General features: G+C 39.0%; 1 protein-coding gene across 2 annotated transcripts in view; it reads left to right on the forward strand.

Moving 5' to 3' along the window:
* Positions 1–20,665, forward strand: part of nlgn1 (neuroligin 1) — a 528,571-nt gene that overhangs the window by 489,699 nt on the left and 18,207 nt on the right. For both annotated transcript variants that reach the window (XM_049588039.1, XM_049588040.1), the window contains one exon: positions 20,188–20,400. In XM_049588039.1, the coding sequence (XP_049443996.1) occupies positions 20,188–20,400 (213 nt within the window). The remainder of the gene's footprint in view (positions 1–20,187; positions 20,401–20,665) is intronic.

The raw sequence follows: 20,665 nt of genomic DNA on the forward strand, positions 1-20,665 counted from the left end.
CACAGGAGCTGGCTGCTGATGCACAGCTCCATGGCTCTGAATCCATCTGAGTGCCGTCACTGTAAAAGCACTAAAGGGCTTATGCTGCTCTTATAAAAGAGGTGCATATCTGAAAACCACCTCGCCTCAAGATTTTAGCAACATGCTGTTAGAGTCTGACCTATATGGGGTTTGAAAACCAGTGCTGATAAGAATGCATTAGGATAGGAGCTGCCAATACTTTGAAACAACATTTTGTGCTGAAACTTAGAGTTTTAAAATTTCTTTGCAGTTCAATGAACTGATTAGATGTTGGTGGTTGAATGTCAAAGGTCAAGGTCACTGTGACCTTGCATTTCTCCCATTCTCGAGAAAGGGATATCACAAAAATGGATTGATGCAAATTTTTAAAATTTGGCACAAACCTCCACTTTGACTCAAGAATGAACTGACTAGACAGTCAAAGGTCAAGGTCATTGTGACCTTGCAAACCATACTTTTGGCCATAACTCAATAACTCAGTGTACAGCAATACAGTAATTATGACAAAATGTCACAAAAATGTCTAAAATAAATTAATACAATTTTTAATTCCAAAAGGTCAAAGGTCAACTTCACTGTGATATCATAATGTTCTGCAAAAACACTCACAAAAACAAAAGAGGAGACATTTGGTCAGATACTGCATTGGTGACACTAATCTTGGGTGCCCATTTAGAAACTGCGAATTGTATAGATCTTCTGTGCTGCCTGGGGGAAGATGTGTGTGAAGCATCCACATTTTAGTATTTGTAGCTTCTATCCAGCAACATCTATTTGAAGCATTGTCTACTGTTATGGCTACATATGAGTCTGGACACACATGGGTGTAAACTGTAACTGCAACATCCAGCCATGAGGCAGTAATTATAGTTTTGTGTATGTTGCATGCTTTCAATAGATGTACCACTTTTGCAGTGGGATTTCCCATTTTATTGATGTGTTATTGGCATTATACTAAGCAGAGACTATTCAAAAGTAATAGCATTTCAATTAAAAGTACACACATACAAGCTGTAGTCAACAGACCAAATCATTCAGAAATAAATGTGTCTTTTAAATTCAAGTAAGACTGCTGCTCAGTTCAGTACACTGAGGGGTTTAACTGAAACAGCACAACCACCAAACAGTCCTGTTTGTCTGGGATTGTCCTGGTTTAAAGCTGGGTATCCCGAGTTCCAACAAATATCTATAAAAACACTAAAATATCCCTGTTTTCAACAGTCATGACCACATTGTCTTGGTTTCCACTACATTTAAAATAACAGACTGTTTTCTTCCAAGTTTAATTACTGTCAGCTGATGTCATTCACATACACTGCAAAACATTCCAACTAGAAATATGAAAGAACCCATTTACAATGTTTATGTTGTCAAGTTTGAAATGGTCTATAGTTATAATATTATACATGTTTTTGCACTTCCATGTAAGTTTATCATGTTCCGTCCCTCTCATTATTAACCAACCCAATATAAATATCATACCTATAAATCAATTAACGTGTCGTTGTCAAGGCTGTCAATAGCCTATGTGTCATATTCAAGCGCCACAGGCTTTGACTCTTGCCTATGACACCAGTTAACAGATAGCTGTCATGCCAAAGAGAAAATCATTCTTTTCTAAAGAGCTCCAGGAGGCTCATTCCTGCCTTCCTGAAGTACCTGGCAACCATTATTATGGATCCCTTTGCTTTTCTTGGCAAGCACTTTACTGTGCTGTGATTGGTTGGTACTAGCCCTAGCCATGACCTCTTTCCCTAACCATCTCTAACCTTGGCACGTCAGCCAGTCAGTCAGTCAATCAATCAATCAATCAATCAATCAATCAATAATTCCACTGACCTATAACAATATCTAGGCTACTTTTTTACCCAAGACTCAAACACAAATTATACTTATGGATTAAGGCATTGTGGCAAAATGTCTGTGAAAAATCTTCGCAATGTGAAAAATACATGCCGAGCAGTCACTGGTGTGCGCGCGGTCTTAAAATCTGAGCTTTGCGCGCACAGGGCTTGCGGACGTCTGCTTTGAGTCCGCGCGGACCTCCGCAGAGTCCGTTCCGCGTATCCGAGGATGTTCGGGCCTTGACAGACACACATCACATGTGTGGAGATACTTCACTTTCCTCCGCCGTGTCAATGTGATGACGTCATCAAATGACTTGTCAACTCGACTTCGACTTTTTTGACAGATAAGTCGACCTGAAAAAAATCAAAGTCGTTAATGCCCCAATTATGGATACTGTTTTCTTCAGTGATCTGATTGGTCAGAGCTCGGACAGGCTGTGATTCGATACTCTGAATATAACATGTTCCGGAGCAGGTTAGCTGTTCAGCATAAGTTACCCCAGTGATTTTTCCCGGTAAAAAGAGAACCAGCTTCGTAGTACTGAAAACCCAGAGTTAACCCTGAAGTTACCCTGCTAACTCCAAATAGTGCTTCGTAGTACAGGCCTCTGGCAATGAAAATGCTTCATTCATGGCATCCATGATGTTGGTGGTCGATGAAAAGGTGCTTGATTCGTGTGCTAACTGTTAAAATAATTGTCCTTCATCCTGATGAAAATGTCTGTGATGCATGCATAAGTGTAAAAATGTACTACAACCCTGTGTTACAGCCTTATGGGACCTGGTATGACCGGCAGCTTATGGTGGCTAATGTTAGCAAACTGCTATGCTTCACTACATTTCAGCATGTCCCATATAAATATTGCAGTAGTTTTATTACAAAATTAAAATAATTTTTAAAATGTTAACACGTTATTGTACCTCACCAAATAATATGAGAGCATAGTATTTCTGTCTGACTTCTCTCCACCAACGTCACCAAAGCCTTTTGATCTTAAAGTGGCTGCATTATTCTTTCATTCTCTCAGCCTCTGTCCATCTTTGTGCCTCCATCTTTATTTTATTACCCATCTACCGGACTAAACGTGTCAGAGCTATCTTTGACTTCACTTCCTATGCAGGGTACATGTTTTTTTTCTGAAATGCCACTTTCCATTCTGCGTGCCCTCTTCTTTCCTGCCTCTAAAGCCCCCCCTCCAAGCCACCTCCCACACTCCTTTTCTCACATTGTCATCGACTTCTCACACTCTTCGTTCTTTCTCGTCCTCTCTTTCTCTGCTGTCTCACTAAAATGCCTTGCTTTCTCTCCGTTTGGTTTTTTTGCCACTCTGTTTTCTCTCACTCTCTGGGGTGCAGTCCTCCCTATATGCTAATAATGTTCCTGTGCTAAGAAAGGAAGCTGCTTAACCATTCACATCGGGACTCAGTACATGCTCACACACAAAAACAAACACACATTTGTACACACACGCACACAGCATATTTCTTTTGCCTGTGGACGTGAGCATCCCTCCTGTCCTGTAGTGAAGTAGCACACTTGCCTCTTCTCATCCTCTAGCTTTGTCTCATTTGTCTCTCTATTATACTTTTTTTTATTTACTAGAAGCCATTATTACAAAAATAAAAATGTACCCAATGGGATTTTCTTGTCATTTCTTCCTTTGTCAAACTGCAACTTTGTACTTTTATTTTCCTCTTTCACACATACCAAATCACACTTGCAATGTTTTTGTAAGTTTCTTTAGTGCTCTTACAGGTTGCCCTTGGCTTCTTTTCCTCACAGCACATTATAAAAACCAACCTGAATACTGCTGGAAATAATTGTCCATTAAAAGTGCTCTTCATTATTTTTTAACAAAATTACACTTCTATGTTGTGATAATTATTATGAGACTTTTCAATGCAACCTGCAATTATGACTGCATTACCCATACTTGACACCTCCCATGTTTGGAGAGCCATATGTCAGCTTGACCCAATCTTATTGTGTCTCTAGAGGAGGCTTTTGTAATTTCACCAACTCTCAAAGTAATTATACAAAACACATAATCATCATCAGTCTTCTCTTGGCTTGACAGATGGGCAAAGCTGCTAGATTAGACTGTTTAACTGTATTTTCCATTGGGGGAGTACTACGCGCACAACAATAGTTGTATGGCTTTGGAGAAACTTTATCAAGTCTTCAAAGAATATAGGAGTTGTCTAAAAATGACCTTGTGATGATGTCATTAGGGTTATCTCAGTTTGGACTTGGATACAACACATTTTATAAAACCTGCATTACAAATTTTTTTGTTGGTAGTGGTTACCAGGCACAGAGAGCGCTAAGAAAATATGTTTTTCAGACTGGCCAATCATATCCTAGCAGTCTAACTCAACACAGCACCTAATAGGCAGTGCTCCACAGACTTTTATGCAGTCGTTTCTCTCATCAAATCTGTCTTAGATCACAACTTTTGCATGGGAGGTGGCATTTGCCTATTCCTGGCCTCGTTTTGTGCTTACATAATGTTTATAAATAAGATCACAGGTAAATTGATGGTCCACCTGTACAATGTGATCTGTAGGCTTTGGCTTTAGCTTCTGTTTTTATCTTTTTACCCTGTTTTTGCTGCTGACTCAGTTTGAAATCTCAGTCTAATCTGTCAAACATATATTGTCGAGCCTTCTGTCTGCTCCTCTCTTAAATCGCTTTTCCAAAACTAGATAATATTTCTTCAAGGAGTCCAGTTAGTGACAGAGGGCTTCAGTGTTCACTCCAACAGCTTGATGGACCATCACAAAGGGGCAGGTCTTAGTGAAGGGTCAATTTGTGATATTAGATTAGGAATAAGTTGGTAACACCCACAGACTGTTTAAAAATAATGGAACTAGACACTGTAAGACCCATTGGTTTGTGGACTCCCATTTTGGCAGCTACCATCTTGGATATTTGGAGCCATGCCATTAATCATGCATATCTTTAAGCTTTAATAAAATTTAAACAGGTGTGTTACATAAAAATTCATCCCCCATGCAGTTGTCATGAATGGGGGAATTAACTAAAGATACCAAAATCATCTTTAATACCTTTTATGTGAAAACCCATTTTAAACAAGGCACATAATTTTGCCTCCCTATTTTTCATTGATTCATTCAGTTATTTGATTATTTGTCAAGCCGTTTGATTGTTTATTCAGTCTGCTGTGTGTTATTTACTGACATTTCAGTGTCATTGCATTCTGAAGTGAAACACTTCGTAATAAAGCGGCAGTCAGGACCTAATCATTTTTTACATTTTCTTAATTATGGACTATTATGTATTCACTCCACAAAGCTGGAATGGCTTGAGTAACAGTTTAATCACATCCACACCCACACAGAGAAATCCTCCCCACTCCCTCACCGCCTTCAACCCGGCAGAAGGAGGTAATCTGTACCAGCTTGTCCTAACAGGGAAATCTGTTAGGGCAGCGACACAAATTAACACATGTTTGTGTTTGTGCAGAACAAGAAATATGAACAGTGGCTCATTTCATTTTTGAAGTTGACAGCATAATTTGATTTGCACCAGGAGGAGGGAGGGAGGGAACAGAGAGGAGATTTGATAGACAAGGAAGCAGAGGTGGTAGATGAACGTAGACGGAAAGTGATGGATGAATGGATGGATGAATAGATGGAGGAAGAGAAAGTCGTGTTTAAACACTAAGGTGTTGCTTCATATTGGTGCTTGAAATATTAGTCGGTGTCTTGCAGAGAGGAAGGGCGTGTGTGCAGCGTTTACCATAAAATATTTACAGTAATAGACACCTCTGACTTACAGCCTGTCACATGCTATGTTAACCAGCACCTGCTGTGCCTGTTTGTGTTGAAGCAGCTGGTGTGCAGAGTGACTAACAGAGCATTGATTTAGCTTGAGTTTGATCTTTTTCCATCTTCACATTTTCTGTAGTGTTATTCCTGATGAGTTCCTCATTAGCACACGGCACACTGCCACCAGTTTATTTCTTTGTCCACTGTAAGCTGCAAAGATTATAATGACAGAGTTTAAAAGATGAGAATCTGATACAGTAGCTTTAATAAATACCCTCAAAACACACACTGACACACACACATTTACCACTCTCTGTAGGTGTGCGCCGGGGCCTTATGTCTCTCTCTTTCTCTGGTTGTATTATTTATGGACGTTTAACTTCTGTGGCGTCGGTTTACTTACTGAAGATAAGCAGTGCCTTTCAAATGCAAATGCAGACACAAGCGTTTGCACACACATACGCACATTGGCTGTCTTTGTAGCTGCATTAGTTTGTGGATTACAAAGATAAAATGACTCAGACATTTTACGTTTTTAGTTGTATGTTTGTGTGTCTGTTCTTTAAACACATTTTTCCACGAAGTCTGGGAACTGCGAAATGTCCTTTGTCCATATAAAAACAGTTTGTCACTTTGTCTTAGATCAGAGGCAAATACTAATGTTTCCTCTCCTGTTGTATTTAAGACCATTTAAACCTGCAACAACTTATTTTTTTCCACAAAGGATATATATTTCACTTGATATGGCCAACTTTTTATCAGACATTTGCCAGTTTTTCCCCAGTTTTTTGGGGGGTGCCTCTCCTGATGATGTGCCTGTGGATAAACCCATTGTCCACCAATGGATCAGTGCCAAGCAGCAGTTGGACAAAATTAGCAAGTAGCTGGTGAACACAGTGGACCATTTAGCAGCTCAGGAGCCTGTAGCTGTATTCACAAAGTTCCCTAGTACAGAGAGTTACTGCTTGTGACAAATTCTAAGACATTTCTTAACGTTATGACGCTTTCTAAGGATTTCCCCTTAAAATTAAGAAGAGGTCAGAGGAAAAAAATAGTGGGCAGACAAGGAGATTGGAAAAAAATGCTCTTAACACTAGATGACAGTGAGTAAAGGAAATACTACATATTAGATGGTGCAGGGAGAACGTTTGTGGTTGATCACATTACAGAAGTGCACATCTCCCATCCAACACAACAACAATATAATGCCAAAAATAAAGTGATCACAAGACAACGATATTTGGAAAAACTGAAAGATGCAACAGTGCAGCAGTGATGACTCGGGTCTGTCATAACCTTCCATCAGGAGAGTGATCACACTAGCAAACACTTTCACAGTCTCTTATTGTGATGCAGTTCATTTTAATATAGCCCCTGACTCGTGTTTTTAATTAGGAGTTGGTAAAGAGCAAAGCAGAGGAGCAAAGAAAAATTAATACTGGCCTTACCTTTGTCAAGTGGTCAGAACGAGGACTCTGTTTGCTAAGATGTTATTCACAACAGGTTTAGAAAGTGGTAATATCACTATCACTGTTGTATTTTCACCTTGTTCTGCTACCCAATTGGACAGAAAAATCAGTGACATCAACTTTATGAAGAATTTACTTGACTATTTTTGCTGCACTTCTCTCAAGCAATTTCTCTTTTTTTCCCCACTTCATTGCTTACTCCTCCTCACAAGGCACACATGAAGCAATGTTTTACCAAGGAGTTAAAAGCAGAATGTGATTGTGACATGATTGATTGCCGTGTGGGCAACTATTTTGCAAGCACAGCAAGTGCAGCTCTGTTTCATTTGTGTAGAAATATGTCACTTAAGTGTTCTTGATTCTTGTAAAAAAAAAAATAAAAAAAAAAAAAACATACTGTATGTACACACACACACACACACACACATATATATATATATATATATATATATAAATAGATAGATACATAGATAGATAGATAGATATGACTGGCAACACATATACACACACACGTATTAATATCACATTTTTTTATGATAATACACTATACACTCGATCTCCACTTTTTAACTGTCACCGTGCAAACAGGGCACACCTGAAAATGAGAGTTTGCTCTGCGTTTGTCCCCAGTGCTGTCTAAATAAAGGTTGAATGAGTGAATATCCTGTAGCTCCGTATTCATTATTTCCAGTGAGAAATGCTTTGTGCCTCATCAGCATATTCCCCAGCTGGTTGCCCTCGGCGTGCCGTTGTCTTCAGGGGTTGTTGCATGGAGGGAGCAGATATAGATGGAGCGCTGCTGAGGCACTGTAAATATTTGGAGCTGCTGTTGCACCATTTGTTTTAAGCAGATAACCACCAACTGCAGGGCAGGGAACAGTGAGAGTAGCGTACTGTAGATAGTGGGGTTATGGTGGGAGCATAGTCTTTTATATTACACATCACATGTGATCCAGTCATTGTGCCACTAGAAACTCCTTAAAGCTGATCAGTCTTTTTAATGTGTTGTTCATACATTATTTTCCTCAGCACTACTGGGCGGGTGAGTTTTAGCTCATTGTTTAGCTTTCAGGATGCAGCTTTATTGTTGTAGTTCATTCTCACAGCTCTCATAGTGTCACTTTTGGCCACAGCAGGCAATTGTTTTTCAGCAACAAAACTCTAAAAATCCCACTGTACAATACCTGCTCAGCAGCTAACAGCAGACAGACAGAAACTGCCAACTATTTCCCTCAGGTGCTGGTGGAGACTAAAAACAGAGCTAAAAAAGGAATATTTGATTCACAGTCATCAGGAAGCCCAAAACATCAATTCAATCAATTTTATTTATAAAGCCCAGTATCACAAATCACAATTTTCCTCAGAGGACTTTATAGCATACAAAATCCCTCTGTCCTTTGGACCCTCACAGCTGATAAGGAAAAACTCCCCAAAAAAAACTTTAACAGGGAAAATTTTTTTAAAAAAATGGTGGAAACCTCAGGACGAGCAACTGAGGAGGGATCCCTCTTCCAGGACGGACAGACGTGCAGTAGATGTCGTACAGAACAGATCAACAAACATGACTTTAAATGAATGAATGTTGCTCCACAACTGCTGGAAGTGTAAATAAGCAGCTGTTGTTCATCATATCAAGTAATGCCCTCTGCCCTCATCCATCTGCGCCACCATAGGTAGCTTGCTCACCTGGAAGTTGCAGTTCTTCCGCAATTTCCTTCCACGCAGCGTCTTTTTTTCTCTCGGTCATGATAGCAGCTGGAGGAAACATCAAATAAATAAGGCTTCTGCTGCCACAGCTCCACCAACTTTTCCTCTTTCTGGGAGTTCCACAGACTTCTATTTGTTCATTTTACCTCCATGGCCAGCGATTATTTGTTTGGGTTTAGCGCCGGTGTCGCGGTGACCAATGTGTCATTTCGTGCTGCATTTCTATTGGTTGATTAGTAGACATAGGTCGTAGCAGCTGTCACACTGTGAGATAGTCATCCTAAATTTCTGACACTGTCAGAATTTTATCTCAGGTTATCTTTGGTCGCAAGATGTTGACAACGGCCGTCGCAGCTGTGCAACGTAAGACCACAGTTTTAGAGCCACGACCAAAGATATCGCCACATTTCTCCCATGATGGCTATCTTTCATCTGGGACAGCCCAAAATCACACAGTGTATACCGGCCATAAAATGTAACTTGTTTCCAAAACAAAAAATCAGTTATTGTAGGTTTAAGTAATTTGAGATCATGAACTCGTTATCAGAGCGAATAAGCCATGAGGCGGGAACAGCATTGGTATTTCTTCATTTACGAAGCTTTGACACAAATGCTTCCACCCTATATTTCATCCCTTAAGTCCCTTAATCAGAGCTGAACTAGAAACAATGTCATTCTCTTACAGCAAACCTTACACATGGAATAATCTACAAAACACCTTAAACTTAGCCATAATGGTAGTAGAGTGTCCGTTTAAATGCCTTATTTCAGATCTTGTTCTAATTGAGTGGAAATGCTTTAACTATACATCTACACCATAACAGGTTTATCATCTTGTATTTCTACTTTTAGCGATAATATATTGCTTTTGTTGTTTGTTGTTTTGTATTATTTCATTTTTTTTAATTCATATGCATGATGGTTCTTTGCTTTCTTTGTTTTTAGTATGTTTGTTCATGCTTTGCATCATTGAAAATGAGGGTCTTCCTCAATTATTTTCTAGAGTCTTAAATAAAGGTTTGAATTAATTAATTAATTGATTGATTAATTTTGTGTATGCCTAGAAATAAAAATAAAATTACGCTTGACATCTGACCCCAATAGAAGTGTATTGCTGCTACATTAGAGAAAAAAAAAGAACTCAGTATCAGGTAATAACATGAAAACCTACTTGTGATAACAAGGCGTTTTCGTGTTCAGTTCCAGTTTATGTTTTTGTAAGATATTTTCATGTTATAACAAGAAACTTTCTTTGTAAGAAAAAAAAAAAAAAAAAAAAGGTAAAATTCCAGAGGATACATGAAAGGAATTTCATCACAAACTCCCATGATAAGTTGGGGAAATATTATAGCATTATATGATCATATTTAACATACTGGATTTGAATTTATATCCATAAATAGTTCAACAAGGCCTACATGTGCCTACAGGGACTGAAAGAGAAAAAAATCTCCATAAATCATTCAGCCGGCCTCCATATTCTTTTCAGTCAGTCTTTCTATATATCTGTCTCTTTCCCTCTACCTTTTCTTGCTTTGTCTCTTCCAGCCTCGCTGTCCTGTTTTCTGTGTGCTTATTTATCTTGGGACATTGTCTAACTCTTTCCCTTTATCCTACTCTTAAACTTCCGTTTCAATGACTGTAATAAGCCACATCTGCTGCTGCAGTTTCCCTCCTTCACTGATGATGTTTCCCTCCTTCCTTATTCTTCTGCTGTTATTTCTTATTCCGTCTGTCTCGACATAAAGAGTCAAAAGGACAAATAGTGAAAGAGAGAGAACAGAGAGAGGATTATGGTATACAGACCATGACTGTGAAAAATAGATGTGTGCAGAGAAAGAAGTATGAAAAAAAGAAATCCCATCTTTCTCTCCGTCTAGCGCTCTCTCTCTGGTTCGACAGAGATAGTGGGGATAAAAGCTGGATTCCTGGATCAGGGTTCACCCTAATATTGTCATCCTGGGGAGCTTAGAGGCAGAGCAGCCATATCGCAGTCTCAGTGATCATGGACGGTGGCTTTTAGCCAAACCTTAGACATAGACATGTATGATCTATCCCACACAGGGGAGGAAAATGGAGCGTGTCGGGCCTCATAGGAGCCGAAAGGCTGATAAAACTCAACATTTACAGCACGTCGCCAAAGACTCAGGCATTGTAAGCTCGCTGTGAAGGCCATGGACCACTGAGGAAACTGAAGTGGCATGTTAAGAGATTTCATAGTTCATAGCTTGATACTATGTAACTTGAAACTCAAGAAAGTCACTGTTTGTTTTTATTTTTGTTAGATTTTAAGAAAAAGTTCTATTTATTTACAATATTATTATTATTATTGTTATTATTATTATTATTATGATATCATTATATATTATATTATTTATTTTTCATTTATCATTTATTCTTTTTCCGTGGCATGTTGAAAAGATTTCTCTCCCAGACAAGTTATAGCAAGGGCTGAAATCTTATATTATGCACTTTGTAAATTCATTTTTCCAACCGTCCTGCATTTTTTTCTCTCTTTTCTATTCAGAGAGAAGAATGTAGATAATTTATAAAATAAAACAAGAGGTGAGGAAATGAAATTGACAATAAAATCTTAATTGCTTTGTTGAAGTTTTATCACATATAAGCTTCTCATTCAGATGCTTCAACAAATCTGCTTATTTTTTTAAGATGTAAATACAACAGGTCAGCTTATTTTGACCCAAACCATGATCTTTTTTTAACCTAACCAAGTAGTTTTGTTGTCTAAACCTTAAATTGAGTAAATCTATGCTGGTTTAAGTTTATTTTGAAAAAGGACTGTATGGATGCTATGAGCAGAAAAGGTACATTTCCTGTGAACACAGACATTTATTTTGAAAAAGGACTGTATGCATGCTATGAGCAGAAAAGGTACATTTCCTGTGAACACAGACATTTATTTTGAAAAGACAGTATGTACTGAGTTGACACTTACAGGCTATCTCTTAGGGTCTATAGCCCCATTTCCACCAAAACTTTTGGTTTGTACCTTTGGAACCAAATGTAACCCCAACAGTACCTAGACCCTAGGTCTGTTCAGCATTCTTACTGCAGACAGTACTCTTAAATATAGGTGGTATTGTTGTCTCTCACTGCTCCGTCCAGCTTTCATTGTATTTCCTCTTCACCAGTAATGCAGAGGAACGTCTGCACCCCTTTTTAGAACTTAATAGAACATGCTGGTTTGTGAGTCTCTCTCAAAGGGATATTTATAAAATTTTGAGACTTCTCAGGCATCAGCAGGGGTGTAGTACTGCCCGAGCTCTTCACCACACCTTTTTTTTTTTTCCGCCAGTATTAGAATATATGTAGCTCACAAAATCCGGTCAAAATTATAATATATTTTTTAAACACTTGTCATATTGAAATATAAGGTGTGTTGATGGACTCGACTGCACCAACTGCACTGACAAACATGAGTAAACGTTCCACCTTAAAAGATGCCGTAAGTCTGATTGACTTGAAATTTGACTCAAGAGAGCAGCTCTCTGAGTGCAAGCCTCAGAAATTTTCTGCCCTTTTGGAGTTTTTACACATTTTTAACATGTCCTACTAAACCGTATGTCCAATTTCTACCAAATTTTGTGGGTCATTATTGGACAAACCTTACCCAAACCTTTCAAACGCTTGTCGATATTGCATTTTGATGATATTGACCAATGAGCTTTGGGTGATATGGACCATGACCAGCTCTTAAATAGATCTAACTCCATAACCGCTGAGCCAGTGTTCACAAAACTTGCAGGAATTGTCTACATACAACTAGCAAGATATCCTGAAAGTGTTAGAGTCAAATCAACCACTAGGGGTTTCCACAAATTAAGATTAAAAAAAAAAAAGGTCATGGCATATCACAAAGAATCAGACATTGTTTGTCTGCTCATCACAAAACTTGCAGGATTTGTTTTATTCTAACGTTAAACCATGTCTGTAAAATAATTTTGAAATCGGTCAATGAGAGGTGCCACCAGTTCCGAGCAAATGCAATGGTCATTCCCATAATTTAACCATAAATCAGTGACAGTTGGTTAAAACATCACCAGACTCTGTGGATTTTTAAGTAAGCCCTGAAAGCATTGCCCCAACATGTTTCAGCAACTGACCAGCAGGAAACAATAGTGTTTCCAAAGAGCATGGCCTGTTAGAGATTTGCACATTAATGAATGAGCATCTGTTCGATGGTCCTGTAAATGAAAAACCTCTTGGTATTTTTTTTTTTTTTTAACACATTTTTGGGGGCATTTTGCCTTTAATCAATAGGATAGTCAAGCGTGAAAGGGGGAGAGAGAGACATGCTGCAAAGGGCCACAGGCTGGAGTTGAACCCGGGCCACTGCAGCAACAGTCTTGTACATGGGGCGCCTGCTCTATCCACTAAGCCACCGACGCCCCACTGTCAGTAATGCAGGTGTTGGAAACTGCCAAAGGTCTTGATCCTACCCAGCTTTCAAGTTTTAAAGGTCCATGCTGGCTTGAACCCTGGAACCGCTGCTTGCTGCTATATTACAAGTTACGAGTGAGAATGTGTTGATCTATCAGTTTACATTAAATGTACAGTGTGTCTGCATTAATATTTTATTTCTATAAAACAACTTATTATAGCGTTTTAAAAGAAAGCATATTAATTTGTATCAAAGTATGTGCATTAAAGAGGCACAAGCCCTTATATAGGAAAACAGTAATGGAGAAAGGTGATGAAGGCAGTTGCTCCAGTTGTCTTTCAGTTCTACACATAACTATACTGTGTTTGGAGTGTCAGAAAAGTTATGTGGCCCCTTCTTTCTTGGCTTTAATAAGCTTTTTTTGTCTCATTATACCGGACTGTTGGATACCTGCCTGGGATGACATCTATTATGATAATTCTAACTATGAAACGATGGAAGTATAGGGTGTCAGCACCAGCAAAAACCCAAAGGCATTTGAAATGACACATCTGTGTATCAGAGGTTGAGGGAAAGTGCTTCACATGAATGGGATGTTAGTCTGAGTTTCAGCAGTAGGCGGATGACTCCATGCATGTAGGCAGTATCTAATCATCCGGGGCAGCTTTACTACCACATCTACCCACTGTTTAGAACCAAGTGTCAGCAAATCTCTAAATCATCTTTTCTATACTCCTGCATTACCAAGGCTAACAGAGCAGCACCCATGAACTGTAACTGAGTGCAAATCAGTTTAAAACCACAGCTTCTCTTTTGTTTAAGCAATTCCAACTTGCAGCCACTGCTCCTGTGCTTATTTCTGCATTTGTCCATTTGCCTCCTTATGAGAACTAAATGTCCTCGCAAGGATATAAAAGATAAAGGAAATCCTCCAAACTGTGGCCATTTTGTTGGTACAGTATCCCATTAATCTGATGGTTTATGGGTGTTCAGATCAAGATTAGATTGAATATTAGACTGGAATTAAAATCAGAGATAAAGGACATAAATCACAAATAGTCCATGTTAGGTTTGGCTTTGTTTTCATCTGCATCTGTGTATGCACATTTGTAGTTCTTGTATCTCAACATGTCTGCATCTGTGTGTGTGTGTGCGTGAGTGTGTGTGTGTGTGTGTGTGTGTGTGTGTGTGTGGGAGAGTCCTGCCCCGCTGCCCCACCACTGTTGGCGAACTAATCATTCTTCCTGCCTCAGTCTTTGTGATTGCCAGCCCATCCCTGCACTGCAGCTAAATTGAATCAATTAAAATCTTTCTTGTAGATGGCTGCCGTTGCTTCCACACGATTAGGCTTTGATCAAGAAACACACAAATAAATAAATAAGCCGGTGGAAAGGGAATAGAAAAGGAATGAACTCAATTAAGCAGTCAGCCGAGGGACGTGCCTGTCTGCGAGTGTCAGTGAGACTGCGTGGATGCTGATGTACTGTATTTGTTTGTGAGGGGTCGACACAAACTTGAAGAAATGCGTGTTTGCATGTGTGTATGTGTAAAGCCCATGCGTGGGAGAGAGAGTGTGATTATGTGATTATGTGCAGCGGGATGCTACTTGTGAACTGATGACATCATGATAGAATGCATTTGCGTCTGCATTTGTATGTGTGTGTTCTTCATATAGACTTGGCATAATTTTTTACACATAATCAAATAAATCTGTTACCTTCCGTTAAAAACATTGCAGCAGTTATACATTGCATTCAGTGCCATCATGACATCACCCATTGGTTTGTGAACAATTATTCACCATCCCTGTTATATGGTGACTGCTCTCGTCCTCTGCTTGGAGGGTAAGGAGCTCCCAGACCTCATTGTTTTCCCAATTTGCAGACATTTTTGGCCTCTGCTCTTCTTTGAGTTAGCCACTAACTGCTAACAGCTACTTTTTAAATCTCCCGCAGTGGGTTGCACACATAATACTTCATTAAAATGTAACTGTTCCGTTGAGAATTTAATTTCTTGCCATCTAGTAGCTGTTTCTGAAGTTCGGAATAACTGGAGAATAAAGCAGCTTTCACACAGAGCGCGATTTTCACCGTGCCCACCGCGGGGTAGGGCGCAGAGCAAGCGGAGAGCAAGGCACGCAAGCGCGCATCTCGCACATATTTGGCGCAAGTTGCTACGTGACTGAAAAGTATTCCGGTTCCAGTCTGGCACCCTTTTCCGGTCTGACGCCCCGCACAATTCACCACATTCTCTGCTATTGGACACGCTGAGGTGTCGTCACAGCGCGTTGCTGTCAAATTAAAAAATGTTCAATTCAAGTGCAGGCTGGCGGCACGCAGATGCTGCGGCAGGCGCCCTCTTGCGCACCGCTCAGCTCGGCAGCAGAGTGTACCACTGTTGCGCCGCAGTAGCGCATACACAATGAATGGGTTCGTCGGCGGAGGTCCGCGCTTTGCGCGCTCTGTGTGAAACAGGCTTAACAGTTTACCCTTGCACTAGGCTGTACATATTTATTTCTTTAATGTTTAGCAATGTAATGTGGGAGTCTGTGGGACTTACTTCTTAAACCAGCCTCAAGTGGCCTACACATGTGGCCTGAATGCATCCCTGCAGAAATGCAGAAAGACACTGGCTTATGAGCACTCCATTTAGCCACAGAATGGGACAGTTGTGGGAATAAGAACATGAAAGAGGACAGGGGAGGAAATGTGTGAGCGTGGGAGGTGGAGGGATGGGGGGGGGTTATGGGTGGGGCTGGTTGGTGGGTGGATGTAAGAGACTCCCTGAACGCCTGCAGCAGGTAATGGAGCTTTTAGCATGGAAATCAGAGAGAGAGGGAGGTGGTGATGGTGGCAGTCGGGAGTGGGGGGTGGCAGCGGCATTGGACATGAAATTGCTCTGAAAGACCAGAGCTCCCCTGTGGGTATACTTGAGGTGCCTAGTCTCATTAGAACATTCATATCTTGGTAGTACTGGATCTTTATACTGCCACATTGACCAGGAGTACCTGAGAGGTTGAATTAGACAGGAGAAAACCAGATGGGGAGCCTGGGCTGGAGTTAGACTGATGCTGTGATACAGGGGAAGTGATTTTATTGTGAAGCAGGTTGGTTTCCTCTGGTAATATGGGGTATAATGACTATGATAGTAATGCTTAGTAATTATATCAGCCCTCATAGAAGACCATAGATTTAAAACAAGTAATATTTGTATTTTGATTACTTGTTGCATTACTACATTACAGTTTATCCATGTTTATTACCAACTTGGCTCTTATTGTTGTGGTTTGGGCCATTGGGCTGACAGGTGATTGGTGATATTGTACTCCCCAAGTTGATTCCTCAGAGCTGGGAAGTTTCAACAAATCCCCCATGATTAGGCAGGCTTCTTTGAAAAAGAACACTTAAGGCACATGGGTAAAATTATTACCCAGACTATTCAATTCAATTCAATTCAATTCAATTCAATTCAATTCAATTCAATTTTATTTATAAATCCCAATATCACAAATCACAATTTGCCTCACAGGGCTTTACAGCATACGACATCCCTCTGTCCTTATGACCCTCGCAGCGGATAAGGAAAAACTCCCCAAAAAAAACCCTTTAACAGGGAAAAAAAACAGTAGAAACCTCAGGAAGAGCAACTGAGGAGGGATCCCTCTTCCAGGACGGACAGACGTGCAATAGATGTCGTACAGAACAGATCAGCATAATAAATTAACAGTAATCCGTATGACACAATGAGACAGAGACAGAGAGAGATGCGGGACAGACGATAATGACAGTAGCTTACAACAACATTATTGAAAGTAATAATATTATAGTTATAGTTCTGGCTACTGTGGTACAATATGTTGAAAATATGTATTAATACCTGGCAGTATACATGTGTGACAATAGTCATATATGTATAATAACAGTAGAAGTATGTCTAATGACTAATGATGGCAGCAGCAGCAGGAGGCATCTGGCGGGACCACGGCAGCAGCACAACCACACACGTCACGCTGTCCAGGCACCGCTGCGATATGAGTTAATCTGAGAGACAGTGGAGCACAAAGGCTCTGGAGAAGAAGCCGAGTTAGTGACATCCAGAATGGCCGAGTTAGCAAGATGCAGTAATAGAATACGAGAGAGAGAGAGAGAGAGAGAGAGAGAGAGAGAGAGAGAGAGAAGGAGAGAAGGTGCCCGGTGTATTATAGAGGGGTCCTCCGGCAGACTAGGCCTAAGTCAGCCTAACTAGGGGCTGATACAGGGCAAGCCTGAGCCAGCCCTAACTATTCTTTATGAACATCTGTCCAGCTCTGACCCTTACTGACTGTAGTTCTGTGGGCACAGCTTTGCATTATTATATTAGCATTTTTCATCAGTTTTTTCCTCTTTTTTTATTTTTTATTTTTATTGAATTTAGTTTCACTTAGTTTCCAGATTGGGTTTGCTCATTTCAGTTTAGATTTTATTGTCTAAAACGGTTTGATTTTAGTAGAGTTTTTATTTGTTTCACTTTTTTTCCATTATCATAAGTATTATATGGGGGTATCGGGGGCAAGATTTATTACATTAAGAAAAGGTTTTACAATGCAAACACATCAGTTTGTGAAGGCAATTGATTCGCAGTCAACTATAGACATTTCCGGTATATTATTGCAGTTTTGTGAGTACACAGTATCATTACATTTCATTTTCTCTTTTTTTTCCTTAAAGTCTTGTTTTTATATTTATTTCAGTTAAGGTAACACTTTGTAATAACCATTAAAAAATGGTGAATTTACAGTTAATTTAATATCAGTTAATAGATGTTTTACTGTATACAATGAAATTCTAATTAATAATAGTTACTTACTGTAATGCTATAATTTATGTTACTGTTAACAATTATAAATATAGATTAAGAGATATAGAGTTTAATTAATCTCAATTAACAATTTATTCGTGATGGTTATTACAAAGTGTTAGCCTTCATTTGCCTGAAATACTCTGAACAATTCTTTAGAAAGGCCTTAATTTTATTGTAGTCACTCCCCTGATAGGCCCATCGCTGATTGTGTTGTACTTTTGGTGACTTGTTAAGACATCAGTTATTTTACATTTCCGCCTTTTTCAAGACATGAGTCCTCAAGTCAAAACTGAGTTCCATTTGTACAGTATGCATAATGGTTTATGTAGGTTGATAAAATAAATCATGATGCATCATATCTTAAAAGCATAGGCATTGTAATTATGCATGGAGATACTTAGATTGGGAGTTAGGAAATAAAGACTGAAACTGATCTTTTGAAAAATCTTTATTTTCATTTTTTTACGCAAATATGGTTTGGGCTCTGAAAATAGATATGAAAAAACCTTACATCATCTGATTTGTCAGGGCCAACTGAGAGGATTATAGAAGTTATTAATTTCCTACAGTACATTCCTACAGTTCTTTATTTCTTTGCCTTGAGAAAACAAATCTGTTTGGCTCTGAACAAACAAAGAGCTATTTTCATGACTCATGACTTTATCTCATCACCATCCTACTGTAAGTTCTATTTGAGGCTGGATCATAGATTTAGATATGTCTCCCTCCAAAATGAGTCTGTCTGTGTTATATTTAGCGTATCCACACTTTAAGTGGCTCTACGGGGCAATAACTCTTGTTTTATTGCAGCAAATTATCAAACAGCCAGGCTTGTTGGTTTTCCTTGTACAAGAGGAGAAATATGCCTTGTTATCTACTGGCTGTTATGCTCGGGTGGTCCAAAAGTAGATTTTTGTTTATTTTATTTTAATCATGGAGATCAAAAAGAAAATAAGTGGGAAAAACATGGTTGTGTCCCTGGTGGTCTATTTTTTTTTTTCTTTTATCAGGGATAATTCACTGCAAACCTATTAACGTAAAATATTCTCCATATAAGAAAAATATAAGTTCTTCAAATGACTTTCCGCCCTCTACCTATCTATGCTGGCACTGTGATGACTGCATATATTACACTGTAAAAAGAAAGTATTGGGTTTTTTTACTCAATAAATGTTAGTGTCCTGGCTGCCTTCAAATTTTTGTTGTCTGAATTTAAGGGGACAAGTTGAATCATTACAAAATTGCCTCAATTTGTCTTCTCAAATTCAGTCAACTAAAATGTGAAGGCAGAGAGGACACTAATGTTTAGTGAGTAAAAACAAATGCTTTCTCTTTGCAATCTAACTCCCCTTATTTTTCCTGTTCTCCTGTCACTCATCAGCTCTTTTATTCACAAAGGCTAATTTGTAATAGCTTGTTGTTTATTGTTGTTCGTTTGGTTTAAGGAGTGTACTTTTAATGGCAGTTCTTTTGTACTTGCATATTTTATCTAGAGCTGTGGCGAACAATCTATTAGTTGTCAACTATTGAATTAATCACAAACTATTTTGAAAATCAATTAGCTTAAGTTTTGTTTTTTTTTCAGAAAAAAAAGTCAAAATTCTCTCAATCAAGCTTCTTTAACTACTTTTTGACATTTTTACACCAAATAACTAATTGATTAATCAAGAAAATAATCAACAGATTAATCAACAATGAAAATAATCATGAGTGGCAGTATTATACTTTGTAATTGTATTTTTCTATGTCAATTTGTGAAGGACTTGTTACAGAACAAAGAGATGTATTTCTTATTTCTCAAAATTCTCAAAAAAAAAAGAAATTCTCAAATTTCCCTGCAAATATTTGTTTATTTGAGAAGTTTTTGTTTACACCATTACGACCTATCTTGCTTTCAGTTATGAAAAACTAATCCTATTAGGAAACCAAATGCCTTTTTTTTTTTAAGGGACTATGTTTTTTATTAAAAGTCATTTTTTATACATGCATATCAATTGTTGGTGGGTGAAGGAAAAATTCTTGCTCCTGAACACTTCTGCTTAAGTCTCTACTAATAATGAAAAAGAAGAATAACACAAAAAATTCCTCTGTTCTTTGTTCTCTCATGCAGGGTTCCTGAGTACAGGTGACCAGGCAGCCAAGGGGAATTATGGCTTGCTGGACCAGATTCAGGCTTTGCGTTGGACCAGTGAGAACATTGCAGCCTTTGGTGGCGACCCGTTACGTATCACTGTGTTCGGCTCAGGGGCCGGAGCTTCCTGTGTCAACCTGCTCACGCTGTCTCACTACTCGGAGGGCAACCGCTGGAGCAACTCCACCAAAGGTAAAATTCACAAGTCACTGGGGCACTGACGTGGGATCTTCATGTATATTTAAGTATGCATGCAGTATGTGCACCTCAGTAGTGTGTGACCATGTGAGATCTTGGTGCAGAGGAAACTCAACACAGTTTAGTTCAGCATCTTCTTTTGTTCTCATGGAAGAGCTGCCTTTCCTGCATTTCCTGCATGAACTACAACACTCAACTGTGATAATGACAGGTTACCTGAGTTCAAATAGTGTTATTTCCACCTGGCCAAACAATCTAC

This window comes from Epinephelus fuscoguttatus, linkage group LG10 (assembly GCF_011397635.1).
Source record: "Epinephelus fuscoguttatus linkage group LG10, E.fuscoguttatus.final_Chr_v1".
In the NCBI taxonomy this organism is placed as follows: Eukaryota; Metazoa; Chordata; class Actinopteri; order Perciformes; family Serranidae; genus Epinephelus; species Epinephelus fuscoguttatus.